At 44.7% G+C, this 14276-nt stretch overlaps 1 protein-coding gene across 3 annotated transcripts in view; it reads right to left on the reverse strand.

Annotated features, from left to right (window-relative positions):
• The window catches only part of PTPN5 (protein tyrosine phosphatase non-receptor type 5), a 93838-nt gene that overhangs the window by 24078 nt on the left and 55484 nt on the right, over window positions 1–14276 (reverse strand). For all 3 annotated transcript variants that reach the window (XM_070764545.1, XM_070764526.1, XM_070764535.1), the window contains 2 exons: window positions 12500–12689; window positions 8900–8984 (listed from right to left, as the gene is read on the reverse strand). In XM_070764545.1, the coding sequence (XP_070620646.1) occupies window positions 8900–8984; window positions 12500–12689 (275 nt within the window). The remainder of the gene's footprint in view (window positions 1–8899; window positions 8985–12499; window positions 12690–14276) is intronic.

Below are 14276 nucleotides of genomic sequence, written 5' to 3' on the forward strand. Positions count from 1 at the left end.
GAAAACTGCTTTTAAGCTTTTTTAAAAGTGGAATTGCAATTGTAAAATATGCACTGTCAATGAACAGAAATACAGTGATACCTCGTCTTACGAACCCCTTGTCATACGAACTTTTCAAGATACAAACCCGGGGTTTAAGATTTCTTTGCCTCATCTTAAAAACCCTTTCCGTCTTACGAACCTGAGCTCGGGTCCGTGGGCTCTCTTACTGCGCCTGCGGTCTCCTACTGCGCATGAGCTATCTGACTGCCGAAGGGATTCCCCTACCTTGTGTCTGTCACTGCTGGGATTTCCCATTTGCTTGCATGGGAATTCCCCGCCGGAATTCCCCGCCCCTTTTTGCTTGCACCTGAGGCGGGGAACGCTGGAGCTGCCCCATTTCCCTGCCACTTTCCCCTCTAGCCCTCCACTTCCTCTGCTCCCCGCAGCCACCCCATCCTGCTGCCAAAATCCCCCCTAGCCTGTCGCTTCCTTCACCCCATCTCGCTGCTAAAATCGCCAGTCCAAAAGCTTCGTATCTTTCCCCAAATCTCTCCAAAAATCGCTCCCCCAAAAGCTTTGTATCTTTCCCCAAATCTCTCCAAAAGTTGCTCCCCCAAAAGCTTCGTATCTTTCCCCAAATCTCTCCAAAAATCACTCCCCCAAAAGCTTCCTATCTTGCTCCAAATCTCTCCAAAAATCGCTCCCCCAAAAGCTTCCTAAGCCACCCCAAGTCACTTCCAAAGTCTTCCAAACTCACCTCTCCTTTCAAAATGTCTCTTTCCCCTTGCTACCTTTCTTCACTCCATTTGCCTTCGTTAGGACCTCGATTTGGCTGGCTTAGGAAGCTTTTGCGGGAGCGATTTTTTGAGAGGTTTGGGGCAAGATACAAAGCTTTTGGGGGAGCGATTTTTGGAGAGATTTGGGGAAAGATACGAAGCTTTTGGGGGAGCGATTTTTGGAGAGATTGGGGGCAAGATACGAAGCTTTTGGGGGAGTGATTTTTGGAGAGATTTGGGGCAAGATAGAAAGCTTTTGGGGGAGCGATTTTTGGAGAGATTTGGGGCAAGATACGAAGCTTTTGGGGGAGTGATGTGTCCCCAGGTCTTGTGATCCCCTTTGGCGACCTTCTGACAGGCAATGGAATGGAATGGAATGTTCAAGACCCAAGTGCCAAGTGATGGGATGAGCTCCCATCTTTGGTCCAGCTCTTGCCAAACCTATCAGTTTGAAAGCATGCAAATGTGAGTAGATAAACAGATACACTATGGTGGGAAGGTAACAGCACTCCAGAATACAATAGGATAGGATAGGATAGGATAGGATAGGATAGAATTTTTTATTGGCCAAGTGTGATTGGACATACAAGGAATGGACCGTTGAACTTACCTGAACGGTCTTCTCGATGCACTGCGAGGAGAGTCCAACATGGGTGATACTTCAGCCTGATTGGTTAGGGACTGAGTTAGATTAGCATAATAATTAGCTCCGCCCTGTAGCCACCCCCCTATAGCTCAGTCAAAAAAAAAACGAAGGAGTAGTGCAATCAACACAACTTTATTAACTCAACAAGATAACTAGACTGAGCCCCTGGGCCAAATGGCCGGGATGGGTTTGGACTCTCCTCGCAGTGCATCGAGAAGACCGTTCAGGTAAGTTCAACGGTCCTTCTCCAATGCACTGCTGCGGAGAGTCCAACATGGGATATACCAATATTAAGATAACAGGTCGGGAGAAGGCTGGACCAGGGACGCATGCGATTCACACACCCTCTGCAGCACTCTCCGGCCAAATGCCGCCTCAGAGGACCCAAATGAGTCCACTTTGTAGTGTCTAATGAAAGTGTTTGGGGTGGTCCAAGTCACAGCTCGGCAGATGTCTTCCAAGGGAGCCTGCGTGGACCACGCCGCGGAAGTTGCCGCACTCCTAGTGGAATGTGCCGTGACATGTTCCGGTACTGTCCTTTATCTTGAAGTATAAGCAGTAGCTATACAGGACGTCACCCAGCAACTAAACGTAGTAGGAGATATTTTGGCTCCCATCGTAGATGCTGCAAAGGACACGAAAAGAGCCTCCGTCCTTCGGAATGTGGCCGTCCGGCGAATGTAGATCTTCACCGCTCTACGCACGTCTAGCTTGTGCCAGCGTAGTTCCAGCGGGTGGTTCCCCTGTGTGCAGAAGTCAGGGAGAACAATGTCGTTGGACCTATGAAACAAGGTGTTCACCTTTGTCAGGAAGGTTGGGTCAAGGCGTAAAACCACCCTATTTGGGTGGAAGCGACATAAGTCCGGTCTGACCGAAAGGGCCGTAAGCTCGGATACTCTTCTGGCCGATGTGATGGCCACTAAGAAGGCCGTCTTGAAAGACAATAGCCGAAGCGAGATATTACGGAGCGGCTCGAAAGGGGGAGCTGTTAAAGTGTCCAGGACAAAGGAAAGGTCCCATGATGGAAATCTGTGTACTGTTGGAGGCCGAAGATTGGAGGCTCCCTTGAGAAAATCTCTCACCCAGGGATGATGGGAGATGGATCTCCAGTCATTAAGTTTGACTATGGTAGAGATGGCTGCCACCTGGCTGCGAAGGGTATTAGAGGCAAGCCTTTTATCAAGGCCTGCTTGTAAGAAAGACAGAAAGTGGTCCACTGAAGCTGATTGTGGATCCACTCCCCTAGCCATGCAAAATTGGTAGAAGGCTGACCAGGTGGCCTGGTATATCCTTGTGGTGGAAGGCCTCCGGGCTGCCTGAATTGTAGCTATCACGTCTTCCGGGAGTGACGCTGCCTTCATCCTGTTCCCCTCAAGTGCCACGCGGCAAGCTTCCACCACTGGGGGTCTGGATGGGAGACTGACCCCTGGCTGAGGGAGACAAGGCTGATCAGAAGCCGCCACGGTGGTGATATTGACAGGTCCATCAGGTCCGCAAACCATGGACGGCGTGGCCAGTAAGGAGCGATTAATATTATCTCGGCTCTCTCCGCTATCAGTTTGGCAATTGTCCGATGGATAAGACATACTGGTGGAAAGGCGTACAATAGGCCCTCCGGCCATGGGCTCCTGAGGGCGTTGACCCTCTCGGCTCCCGGTGACGGGAAGCGGGAGAAAAAGCGTTGCAGGTGAGTGTTGTCCGACGTGGCAAACAGGTCTACTAGTGGCTTTCCATATCTCCTTATCAAGGCCTGGAATGCCTTCCCCCCCCAGGCGCCACTCTCCCGGGTGTAGGGTGGACCTGCTGAGCCAGTCCGCCTGCACATTGTCCACTCCCGAGATATGCTCCGCTCTGAGGGATAGTAGGTTTGACTCTGCCCAGGACATGAGGGCGTTGGCCTCCTGCATTAGCCTGCCCGACCTCGTTCCCCCCTGATGATTTATGTGGGAACGGGTGGCCACATTGTCCGTGAGTATCAGTATATGATTGTCCTGACACTCGTTGTGGAAGGCCTGAAGAGCTAGGAAGACCGCTCTCAGCTCTAGAAGATTGATGTTGGTGTCTTCTAGATCCGCTGTAGTCCACAGCCCCTGTGCCACTTGTGTCTCCGAGTGTGCCCCCCAGCCTGTGAGGCTCGCGTCTGTGGTGATGACCACTTCCTTTGTCCTCAGGAAGGTGGAACCCTGAAGTAGGGCCGACGAGCGCCACCATGGGAGGGAGCGTCTGACCGCTCTCGGTATAGACACCAGACGATGGGAATGGCTGGATCGACTTCGTTGGTAAGGAAGAAGAAACCACTGTAGGGGCCTGATGTGGAGTCAGGCCCAAGGAACAATCTCGATGCAGGAAACAAAGGTCCCGAGCACCTGCGATAGGAAGGCCAAGGATGCCTGTTTTTGTTGACAAAGAAGATTCACCATCTCCCGGATTTTCTGTCGACGTTCTTGTGATAGAAAGACCTTGCCTATTTGGGAGTCTATAACGGTCCCCAAGTGAGGGAGACACGTAGTGGGAGTCAGATGGCTTTTGCGGAAGTTGACTGTGAAGCCATGGTCCCTTAGGGTTTGAGTGGTCACCTGTAGATCTGACTGTGCTTTCTCTGGATCCCTCGATAATATGATGATATCGTCCAGATACGCCATCAGGCGCACTGAACTGGATCGGAGGGATGCCGTTAAAATGTCCAAGAGCTTCGTGAAAGTTCACAGTGCGGATGACAGAGCGAATGGCATTGCCCTGTACTGGTAGTGATTGTCGTTGATGCAGAACCTGAGGTATTTGCGGTGGTCTGCATGCACTGGTACGTGGAGGTATGCCTCTTTCAAATCTATGGAGGTCATCCAGTCGCCCCTCCTTATGCAGGCAAGAATAGTGTGGAGCGAATACATTTTGAACCTGACATACTTGATATACAGATTGAGCTGCTTCAGGTTCAAGATAAGCCTGCATCCCCCCGAGGTCTTTGGTACTACAAAAACTATCGAATAGTACCCCGTCCCCCGTTGATCTGGGGGGACCGGCTCTATTGCTCCAATGTCCAACAGGTGAAGCACCTCCTGCTGCAAGAGAGCCCTCTTGTGGGAGCAGCTGGTCCAGGGACATTGGGTAAATCGTTGATGTGGTGGATAAAGAAACTTGAGTTTGAGGCCCTGGGAAACTGTATTGAGGGCCCACGCATCTGTAGTTGTACCGCTCCATGCTGTGGCAAATGCCTGGAGGCGGCCTCCAATAGGGATTTCCATAGCCCAGTCATTTTTGTCCACGAAATCCCCTCTGGTTAGTGTTTCCGAAGGGCTTCCTGGATTGCTGATACTGCCTACCTCTATTGCCGTATCCACCTCTGTTACTCCTGAACATGTTCTGGTTGTATCCACTAGAGTAAGGCCTCTGATTTTGTGTGCCCGCCGTGGCAGGCTCCTGGCGAAAGGGCTGGCGGCGGTAGAAGGGAGTCTGACGTCGGTCCGCTCGCCTGGCTGATTTTGGTAACACCTTTTTCTTGTCCTTATCTTCGATAAGGACCTTGTCCAATGACTGACCAAAAAGCTCTGACCCATAGAAGGGTGCCGAAGCCAGGCGCCATTTAGACTTAGCGTCGGCTTGTCAGGATCGTAGCCAAAGCAATCTCCTAGATGACAGAGTTGCTGCCATTGCTCTAGAGGCGAATTTGGCTGCGTTTAAGGTGGCATCCGCTGAGAATTCGGATGCCAGGATCAGCTTGCTTAGGTCCTGTCTAAGCCGCCCCTCTTCTGGCCCCACTCTGGCTTGCATTTCCTGTAGCCAGAGTATACTGGTTCTGTTGAAGAATGAGACGGCTGCAGTCGCCCTCAAGGCCCATGAAGCCATCTGGTGGGTCTTGCGAATGAGTGTCTCTGCCCTCTTATCCTCCGGCTTCAACCCTTCAGCCAGATCCGACGGGACCACCGCGTTGGAGACCAAACTCGCGACTGGTTGATCAATGGTCGGGAAGGATAGTAAGTCCTCAATTTCCGGATCGAAAGTGTAGAATCTACGATCCATCATAGAAGGCCCCTGTGCTGCCGCTGGGTGTTCCCATGGGCGTTTGACGCTTTCCACAAAAATCTGTGAAGATGGAATGTGGTGGGACTCCTTTTGTGGTTCATTGAATAGTCTCGCAGCTGGTTGTAATCCTGCTGCTGCCACGGGAGGCTTGGAAGCGTCTGTCACAGTGGCTACTAGCTTTGCCTTTCTTAAGAGGACATCGTAAAGGGCTGGTTTGAATAGCATCGCAGAAACGGGCTGGTCTGGTGGAGGGGCTTCATCCTCCGACAGCTCGCATTCGTGATCTGTGTCCACCTCCTCCTCCTCCTCAATTTCAGACTCCTGTGGAAATGCAGAGGTATGTGGTACAGACCAAAGGTCCCTTCTAGGTGGCCTGTTCTGCGATCCAGCCACCTGTTGGGAGCCAATGGACAAGCCGTGCGTGTATGTATTGGTTAACATTTCTTGCAAGGCAGGTGGCATAGACTGCCAAGTCTCATTAGCCCTGAGCCCCGCTGCTGAAGGGGTGAATGTTGCAGATGGGGGCGCATAACATGGTTGAGGAGGCTGATACCATGATTGAGTCTGAGGCATCAAAAAGTCAGACCTCTGTGGTTCAGACAGCAGTTGAGGGGCCTGTCTCTCCGGGGATAATTCTGCGCTGTGCACTGAAGCCACTGAATCTCTATGTGCCCCTGGGGAGCAGCTAGGAAGCCATTGTGGCAATGTTGGCTGTGCTGGGCAAGTGGACAGTGCAAGAGGCGAAGGGTTCAGCGAGGCCTGCTTTTGGGCGGCCTCCAGCTGCGCCTCTAGGGCTTTAATCTTCTTCTCTGCTTCCTTTAAAGATGAGGAAGCTTTGGTCTTGGCTCTAGAGGAATGGGCCTTGGTGCTTGACTTCGGGGCCTCCTCCCTCCCAGCTACAGCCTCGTTGGGGGCGCTGGATGCTTGTTCAGCCATCCCAAATTGTAACGTTACTCACAGTAAGCAAGATGAAAAATATACACTCTCTCACTTGTTCAGAGATAGAAGAAATGATGACCGACCGAGCTCCGTATTCGCAACAAAATGGCGCTAAGGAGCTCGGCAATGGGTGTGGTCACCTTCTAGGGCTGCTGGGAAGGCTTGAAATAAGCTGCGTGGTTCCGCATTCAAAATGGCGGGCGCAGCCAAGCGCGAGAAATTTGAGGCGGGCGTTGTTGCTTCAACGCCAAGCCCTCAAAATGGCGGGCGCGGCCAAGCGGGATCCGAGGCAGGCGTTAATGTGATGACCGCCAGCCTCTATGCCTAGCCTCCTCTCCGAAGGCAGTCCTGACTTCGCCGGCCCTTAATAGCCTCTGCTGTGTCGTTTCGCGGCCGTTTCCCTCGCCGCCGAAGCCGCTGGGTGCCGCCGCTCCCAAAAGCCGACAAACAGCTGTTAGTCGGTCTTTTGAATCTGCCGCCGAAATCGGCGGCTCCTTCGCTGGCGCGCAAGAAAAAAGCCTCGGGAATGTCCCCCTTTTCGGCTTGGAGGGCGCCAGCGGTGAGCTCCAAAGAGTAAGGGAGGGGGGTGGGGTGCCTCTGGGGCAGCTGTACCTTCGCCCCTCCGAGCTTGGTGAGGTTTGGCCTCGGAGGCTAGGGACCTCAATCCATTGCGACGGCTCTGGGATTAACCACTGGGCATGATGGTGGGGTTTGGCCACGGAGGTCAGGGACCCAGCCCAGGGAGAGCCGTACCTCTGGGCTGCTCCCACGGAGGGTGCGAGCCCTGAGGAGGTAATGAGTTGCAGGTTATACCCACGGAGGGTAGACACCTGAATCCTCTTGTCCTCTTCTGTTTCTGTAAGAAAGAAAAAAAGAGGGAAAAAACAAATAGGAGAAATTAATGCATTTAATACATTTAATACATTTAAAATACTTATTAAACATATATACAAATTTAACAGAGAAGTAAACTCTAGTCCCTATCACTACGACTAAGTTTTTAAGACTGGGCTATAGGGGGGTGGCTACAGGGCGGAGCTAATTATTATGCTAATCTAACTCAGTCCCTAACCAATCAGGCTGAAGTATCACCCATGTTGGACTCTCCGCAGCAGTGCATTGGAGAATTGTCTTGGCGCACATGCTCTCAGTGTACATAAAAGAAAATATGTTTATCAAGAATCATAAGTACAACACTTAATGGCAGTCTGTGTACAAATAAGCAATCCAATCATATTAGAAACCAGTCAAAATAAATTGTAAGGATACAAGCAATCAAGTTACAGTCATAGTCATTTGTGGGAGAAGATGGGGGATGGGAACGATGAGATTAATAGTAGTGCAGATTTAGTAAATAATTTGAGGGAATTATTTGACAGAATTCCCGTGTGGAGGGAATTATTTGTTTAGTAGAGTGATGGTGTTCAGGAAAAAATTGTTCTTGTGTCCAGTGTCTTGGTGTGCAGTACTCTATAGCGTTGTTTTGAGGGTAAGAGTTGAAACTATTTATGTCCAGGATGTGAGGGGTCTGTAAATATTTTCACAACTCTCTTTTTGACTTGTGCAGTATGCAGGTCCTCAATGGAAGGCAGGTTGGTAGTGAAGGTTGGTTGTTAAGTGAAGCCAAATTCATTTAACAAGTGTGTTACTAACTTAACACTGCAGTGATTCACTTAACAAATATAGCAAGAAAAGTCATAAAATGGAGCAAAACTCATTTAACAAAACTCTCAATAAACAACATAAATGTTGGACTTAATTGTTGTCGTGAGTGGAGGAGTATCTGTACCGTGTTGCTGATCTTTGTGGAAATTTGGTGAACAACTCCAAAATGCTTTTATTTATTTATTTAATTTATTTTATTCATTTGTCCAATACACAAATACATAGGAAGAAAAATAGATATGTGGTAATATAAATGAGGGTGAAAGTGAGCTTAGAGGAGAGGATATATGAACGGGAGAGAATATATAAGATAGGTGAAAGAAAGGAAAGACAATTGGACAGGGGACGAAAGGCACACCAGTGCACTTATGTACGCCCCTTACTGGCCTCTTAGGAACCTGGAGACGTCAATCGTGGAGAGTCTAAGGGAGAAGTGTTGGGGGTTAGAGGTTGACACAATTGAGTCCGGTAATGAGTTCCACACTTCGATAACTCGATTGTTGAAATCATATTTTTTACAGTCAAGTTTGGAGCGGTTCGTATTAAGTTTGAATCTGTTGCGTGCTCTTGTGTTATTGTGGTTGAAGCTGAAGTAGTCATTGACCGGTAGGATGTTGCAGCATATGATCTTGTGGGCAATACTCAAATCATGTTTTAGGCGCCGTAGTTCTAGGCTTTCTAGGCCCAGGATTGTTAGTCTATTTTTGCAACTCAGTGATCTTTCCTGAAATTTGGAAATAGCTATCATAACCCACACTTCACCATTATGGCAAATACCATCAAGTTTAAATTGCTTGTAAATTCACAAACCTGTATATTAATATATAGTTCAAAATGCTTCTGTACTAAAAATGGATTTCTATATACTTACTTGGGAGAATAGTTTTGTAACGATTCTTTCGGACTAAACCTGGAATGTCATATTCCTTTGGATCAATAAAGTTCATTGGGATTTCCTGTTGAAAGATGCATTATAGAAATTTTAGACATGTTACAATCCTAAGAGCTTCTCAGTTAAAAATGAGAGTGGATTTTTTTTTTTAAAGAATACTGTAATATTTGTAAAAACTCATTAAATCCAGATTAAAAATCAATGAATTGAGGAATTTGAGTACTAAAGGAATTGTGAAGGAGCCCTGAGATATATTGAAAGCTCTTTTAATATGAATGGGATGAAACTGTACTATTGTGATTTTTGTGATGTTTAGATTTATATTTCAATTTTTTCCAGGGAGAAAAGCCAGTTTATATTGGGCTCTGCCTTTTCTTTATTAAAATATTCCTGTGCAGCACATTTCACTGACGCAGTGAATTTCTATGGCTGAGCTTTTTTATGAACCTGAATCTAATATTTGTTGTACAAATATCTGCCCTACTGGCACTTTTTAATAACTTAGTTGATTGTTGGATAATCTTATAACAGCTCAAAATATAGTTACTCCTGTGCTAACCAATTTTTTAAAAAATCCCCTTTTATTTCTAGCTTATCAAATAAATCTACGGTATGTTAATTTTATGCGCTTCATTACTCAAGATAAGACCAAGGGGAATGCAAATCATTAAAGGCACCGCTGTACAAATAGGAGTAAAACTAATTAATTTATTTTAATTACTGTAGGATATTTAAAAATGACTGTGTGTGTTCTGATGATGCAGAAGTCCCATCTGGTGATAATACAAATAAGGCTGGAAAGCACTGTTGTAGCAATGCTATTAGGAAGAAACCTGCAACTTTTCATAAAAATAGGTGCAAGAATATGTAGATTTTTGTAGTGTGTGTGCAATGGATTATATCTAAGTTAAGTTAGTCAATACTAAGATTAAGCATAGGAAATTACATTACCAGGAAATGTTCCTTGCATTCAGCCATTTTTTTTCTACACTTCAAGTCACATTTCCATTCTTTCAGAACTTACTACCCTGCTTCCCCGAAAATAAGACAGTGTCTTATATTAATTTTTGCTCCCAAAGATGTGCTACGTCTTATTTTCAGGGGATGTCTTATTTTTTTTTTCAATGAAGAAGAATTCACATTTATTGCTGAACCAAAAAAAAAAAAGAACATTTATTATATACTGTACAGTATTTGTCATCACAAGCCTGCATAACCAGACAAACTGTGAATCCTATCAAGAATTCCTTACTACTACCGTACCATTATTTCCATGTACAACAATTATACTTTCTTCAAATATATGTTATATATGTTATGTTCGGGAATGCTGCGAAATGAAACATCTTTTATGTCTTACTTTCGGGGGATGCCTTATATTAGGCAATTCTATGAAACCTCTCCAATGTCTTACTTTCGGGGGTGACTTATTTTCGGGAAAACAGGGTATCTGCCCCAATAAATGAATAACAATCTGGTTTTGATAGATGCAAAAGCTGTATGCTGAATTGCTGATGCACTGTATGGGTTTCTTTTTGTTGTATATTTATGAAATATAGAAAGAATATTTGCTTTTGCTTCCTTTCAAAGCTATTCTACCTTACTAAGGACATGTCTCCTGAATCAATTCATATTTACTCCCTATTCTGCTACAGGTGGGATATTTTTGAAATTTTCAAAATGCAGAGATTGATTCAAACAGCAAGTTAAATGTTTCTGCTGAATGCTGTCCTAAAGAGAGGTTGTTTCCAGAAAACCATACATGAAATGAGGAGGTGTTGAGCCATCCTTGAAATATTTCCAGATCAATTAGGGAAATGAGAAGGAAAATATTACATAAGTGGTATACTCCCGTTCAACTCGCATACTTTCAGCAGAATGTCAGGGGTATTTGTTGTTCTGCTGGGCTCTATGGTATGAGTCTCCCGAAAATTCAAGGGTAAAAATTTCAGACACACACCCACTTGAAAGTTCAAAAACAATGTTCTTTATCACAAAATTCAAAAGAAACAAAGCACCCTTTTTGTATTGCAAAGAACACTAGTCCCAAAACAACCTTGTAGGCTGTACAATCCCCTTAATCAGTCCTTAAGTACTTAGCTAGCAGCTGTGAAGAAAGGTCACAGCCCTCCTTCTTCCACGAAGTGAGACACACACACACTGTGCTCTGCTTTGGTTTCCAAGTCATGAAAAATCAACAAAGTTCGGAAACAGCAAGGCACGGTCCTGAAGAAACAACGATCAGATAATCTTCCACAACGGCCAAGCCAGCATGCTGCTATTTATTTATATCAGCAGCTCTAATTACTGGAGCCCCACCCAAACACAGGTGGCCTCTCTTATCTCCTGTAATATTTCTTCAATTGGTCTCTTCTATGCATAATTCTGTGCATGGGTGGGTCAAACACTTCCTCATCCAAATCGACCGAAGATAATGGAGATTGGCTTCCTGGGCTGTGTGCCAAGCCCCCCTCTTCCAAGTCAACCCACCTTCTTCTTTGTCCGAGGAAACTGCACTACCTGACTCTGTTGGCAAGAAAATAGGCCTATGACATGTTGATGTTTCCCCTGCATCCACCTCCACATTCCTTGGGGCAGGAGCTGGGCCAGAGCCAACCCCAACATTTGTTTATGTTTATGTTTATTTAGATTTGTATGCCGCCCCTCTCTGCAGACTCGGGGCGGCTCACAACAAAGTGCAAAAGACAATTTACAACAAATCTAAATTTCTACTAAAAACATTGTTGGCACGGGTGTCAAGATAAAGGAGTGTTTATGCATATGTTTTGGGAATGCCCGATAGTGCAGGATTTTTGGCAAAAAGTGCAAGAGGATATTAATAGAATGTTAAATATACGATGGATAATTACTAAGGAAATGGTAGTATTAGTCAAAAGTAATGCTATGGGAGAATTTAGAGAAATAAAACAAGCAGCGATAGAAAATGCTCAGACAGTAATAGTCTTGGGTTGGAAGGATGTGACAAAATGGACAATGCAAAATTTTCCCTATGGTGGACCATATTCGATTTGAAATTATGGATAAAAGGATGAAGTTGGATAATGAAACTGACTTGAGACAACTGATGGGATGGTGGGACAAGGTAAGACGATATATGGCGAGTAGAATCCGAGACCAAGCTACAAGGAATAAATTGGAATCACTCTATAATATGTAAATAGATACATTGCTCTTGGGTTAAAATGGTTTATACAAGAAACACCCCTGATTTGGTGGTAGGGTAGGTATATTTGTCGGGTGGTGGGCACTTTTCACTATACACTTGTTTTATGTTGTGTGTATCTTAAAATTGTTAAAAATCAATTTAAATTTTTTTAAAAAAAGAAATATTTCCAGATCTAGATCCAGCGCACAAAAAACATCTTCTCCTCTCTTCTAAATAGATATTCCCTAAACTAGAGTTTAATGGATTTAATTTTTTTAAAAATGGTTTTGTTTCAAATTACTGATGTTGATTTCAGTGAATATTTCAGTTCATGGTGAGAACTGGTGTGCTCCAGTATGGGTAATGCTACTATAAACTCTAATTTTGGAAATGGGGGGCACCAAAATACTTACAAAAAATTCTGTCTGGAGAACGAAAGAATCTAAAGCTTTCTGGTGCAGCTTCTCTTCTGTCAGAACGTTTGATGCTTTCTGGAGGTATTCTTGAGCTAACTCTTCCTTTGGAGACATGATATAGCCAAACCCTTGTTCAGTACAGCCAGGAGTACACATGTCCAATGTGAGCGAAACATTTGAACCTCGCCTGGATATACAGAGGTAACTGTTAATGCCAATGAAACAAATCAGCAGGAATCACTCACTTCTCCTATTAATATGATATTCACCCGGAGGGCTAGATAACATGAAAAATCCAAAATATATCTTCATACATATTTTCATTCTTCTGAACATATTGTATTACACTTCCCTTCACATACTGTACCTCCAGTCAATAAACTATGGCCAGGTTAGCCTTCAGTTAAATACTTCTAGTGAGCACCAAAAATTATAAAGGTAGTCCTCAGTTAATAACCCTAACTGGGAATGGCAACTCATGGAGCCACATGTTCCTAAAGTGAGAAATTGTGTGACTCAACTACCTTACAACAACCAGTACTAGTGGCAGTTGTTAAGTGACTTGCATGCAGTTGCTAAGCACAAGTTGTGACTGTGACTTGTGACTTTCTGATCGTTTCCTCCCTGGTTTTTCTTGTTGGAAGCCAGCAGTGAAAGTAGAAAATGGTCATCATGTGGGTCTTAATTGTGCACTAGTTGCCAAATACCAAAATTGTGATTATTGACTATGGGGACACTACGATGACTGCAACTTCAAGGTGTGGTCAAATGTTTCCTTGTTCAGTGCTGTCATAACTTTGAAAAGTCATTGCCAAGTGATACTATGCAAGGACTACCTGTATTATATTATCCTTCTCAGGGTAGAATGTTGAAATATGGAGTTAGATGCTATTTAGAGAGAGAAACATTCTAGTTAAAATAAATACTTCAATTAGCAACAGTAATAGCACTTAAACTTACATACCACTTCATAATGCTTTACAACCCTCTCTAAGCGGTTTACAGAGTTCAGCATATTTCCTCCAACAATCTGGGTCCTCATTTTACCAACCTCGGAAGGATGGAAGGCTGAGTCAACCTTGAGCTGGTGAGATTCAAACTGCGGGCAGCTGGCAGTCAGCAGAAGTAGCCTGCAATTCTGCATTCTAACCACTGTGCTACCATAGCTTCTTTAATAAATAAAGGTGATTAACCTAACACTAGGTCAGCTAGAAAATATCGGAATGGAGATTTATGCCCCAGGAAGACAGGTCAGGGAAAGCATATTTATTTATTAGAAGAATAACATACTATGTAACAATTTATGTCCCTTAACTCAAAATTTGTCAAAGGCTTTAGAGCCACAAGTATCATTACCTTTTCTAATGTGTTTTTTTTTTTAGCTGATTTGCCTTCAAGGTCAGAAATATGGAGACCTAGAAGATGATAACCCACACTTCTAAGGCTTTTCTCAGATCATTCATCTCAGCAAGAGAAAAGAGGCATAAACGCAATATTCATTGCCTTTTCCATGGCATTCTTATGAAGATAATTGTGAGGTTTGGAGTAGTAGAGGAATGACTATAATATCTGAGAAAGTTAGTGTGAGGATAGGTTTAAATAATCCTCTGAAATGACATATTCCTGCTTTCAAAGCTATCTTTTACTGCCACTGATTATCAAAACAAATCAAAAACTGTAGGAAAAGTATCAGTGGCAAATGAACTCTATGAATAACAAATGGATCGTTTTCTTCCAAGACAAGATTTATTTTTGTTCAATAGCCAGAAATTCA

This window comes from Erythrolamprus reginae, chromosome 1 (assembly GCF_031021105.1).
Source record: "Erythrolamprus reginae isolate rEryReg1 chromosome 1, rEryReg1.hap1, whole genome shotgun sequence".
NCBI lineage: Eukaryota > Metazoa > Chordata > Lepidosauria > Squamata > Dipsadidae > Erythrolamprus > Erythrolamprus reginae.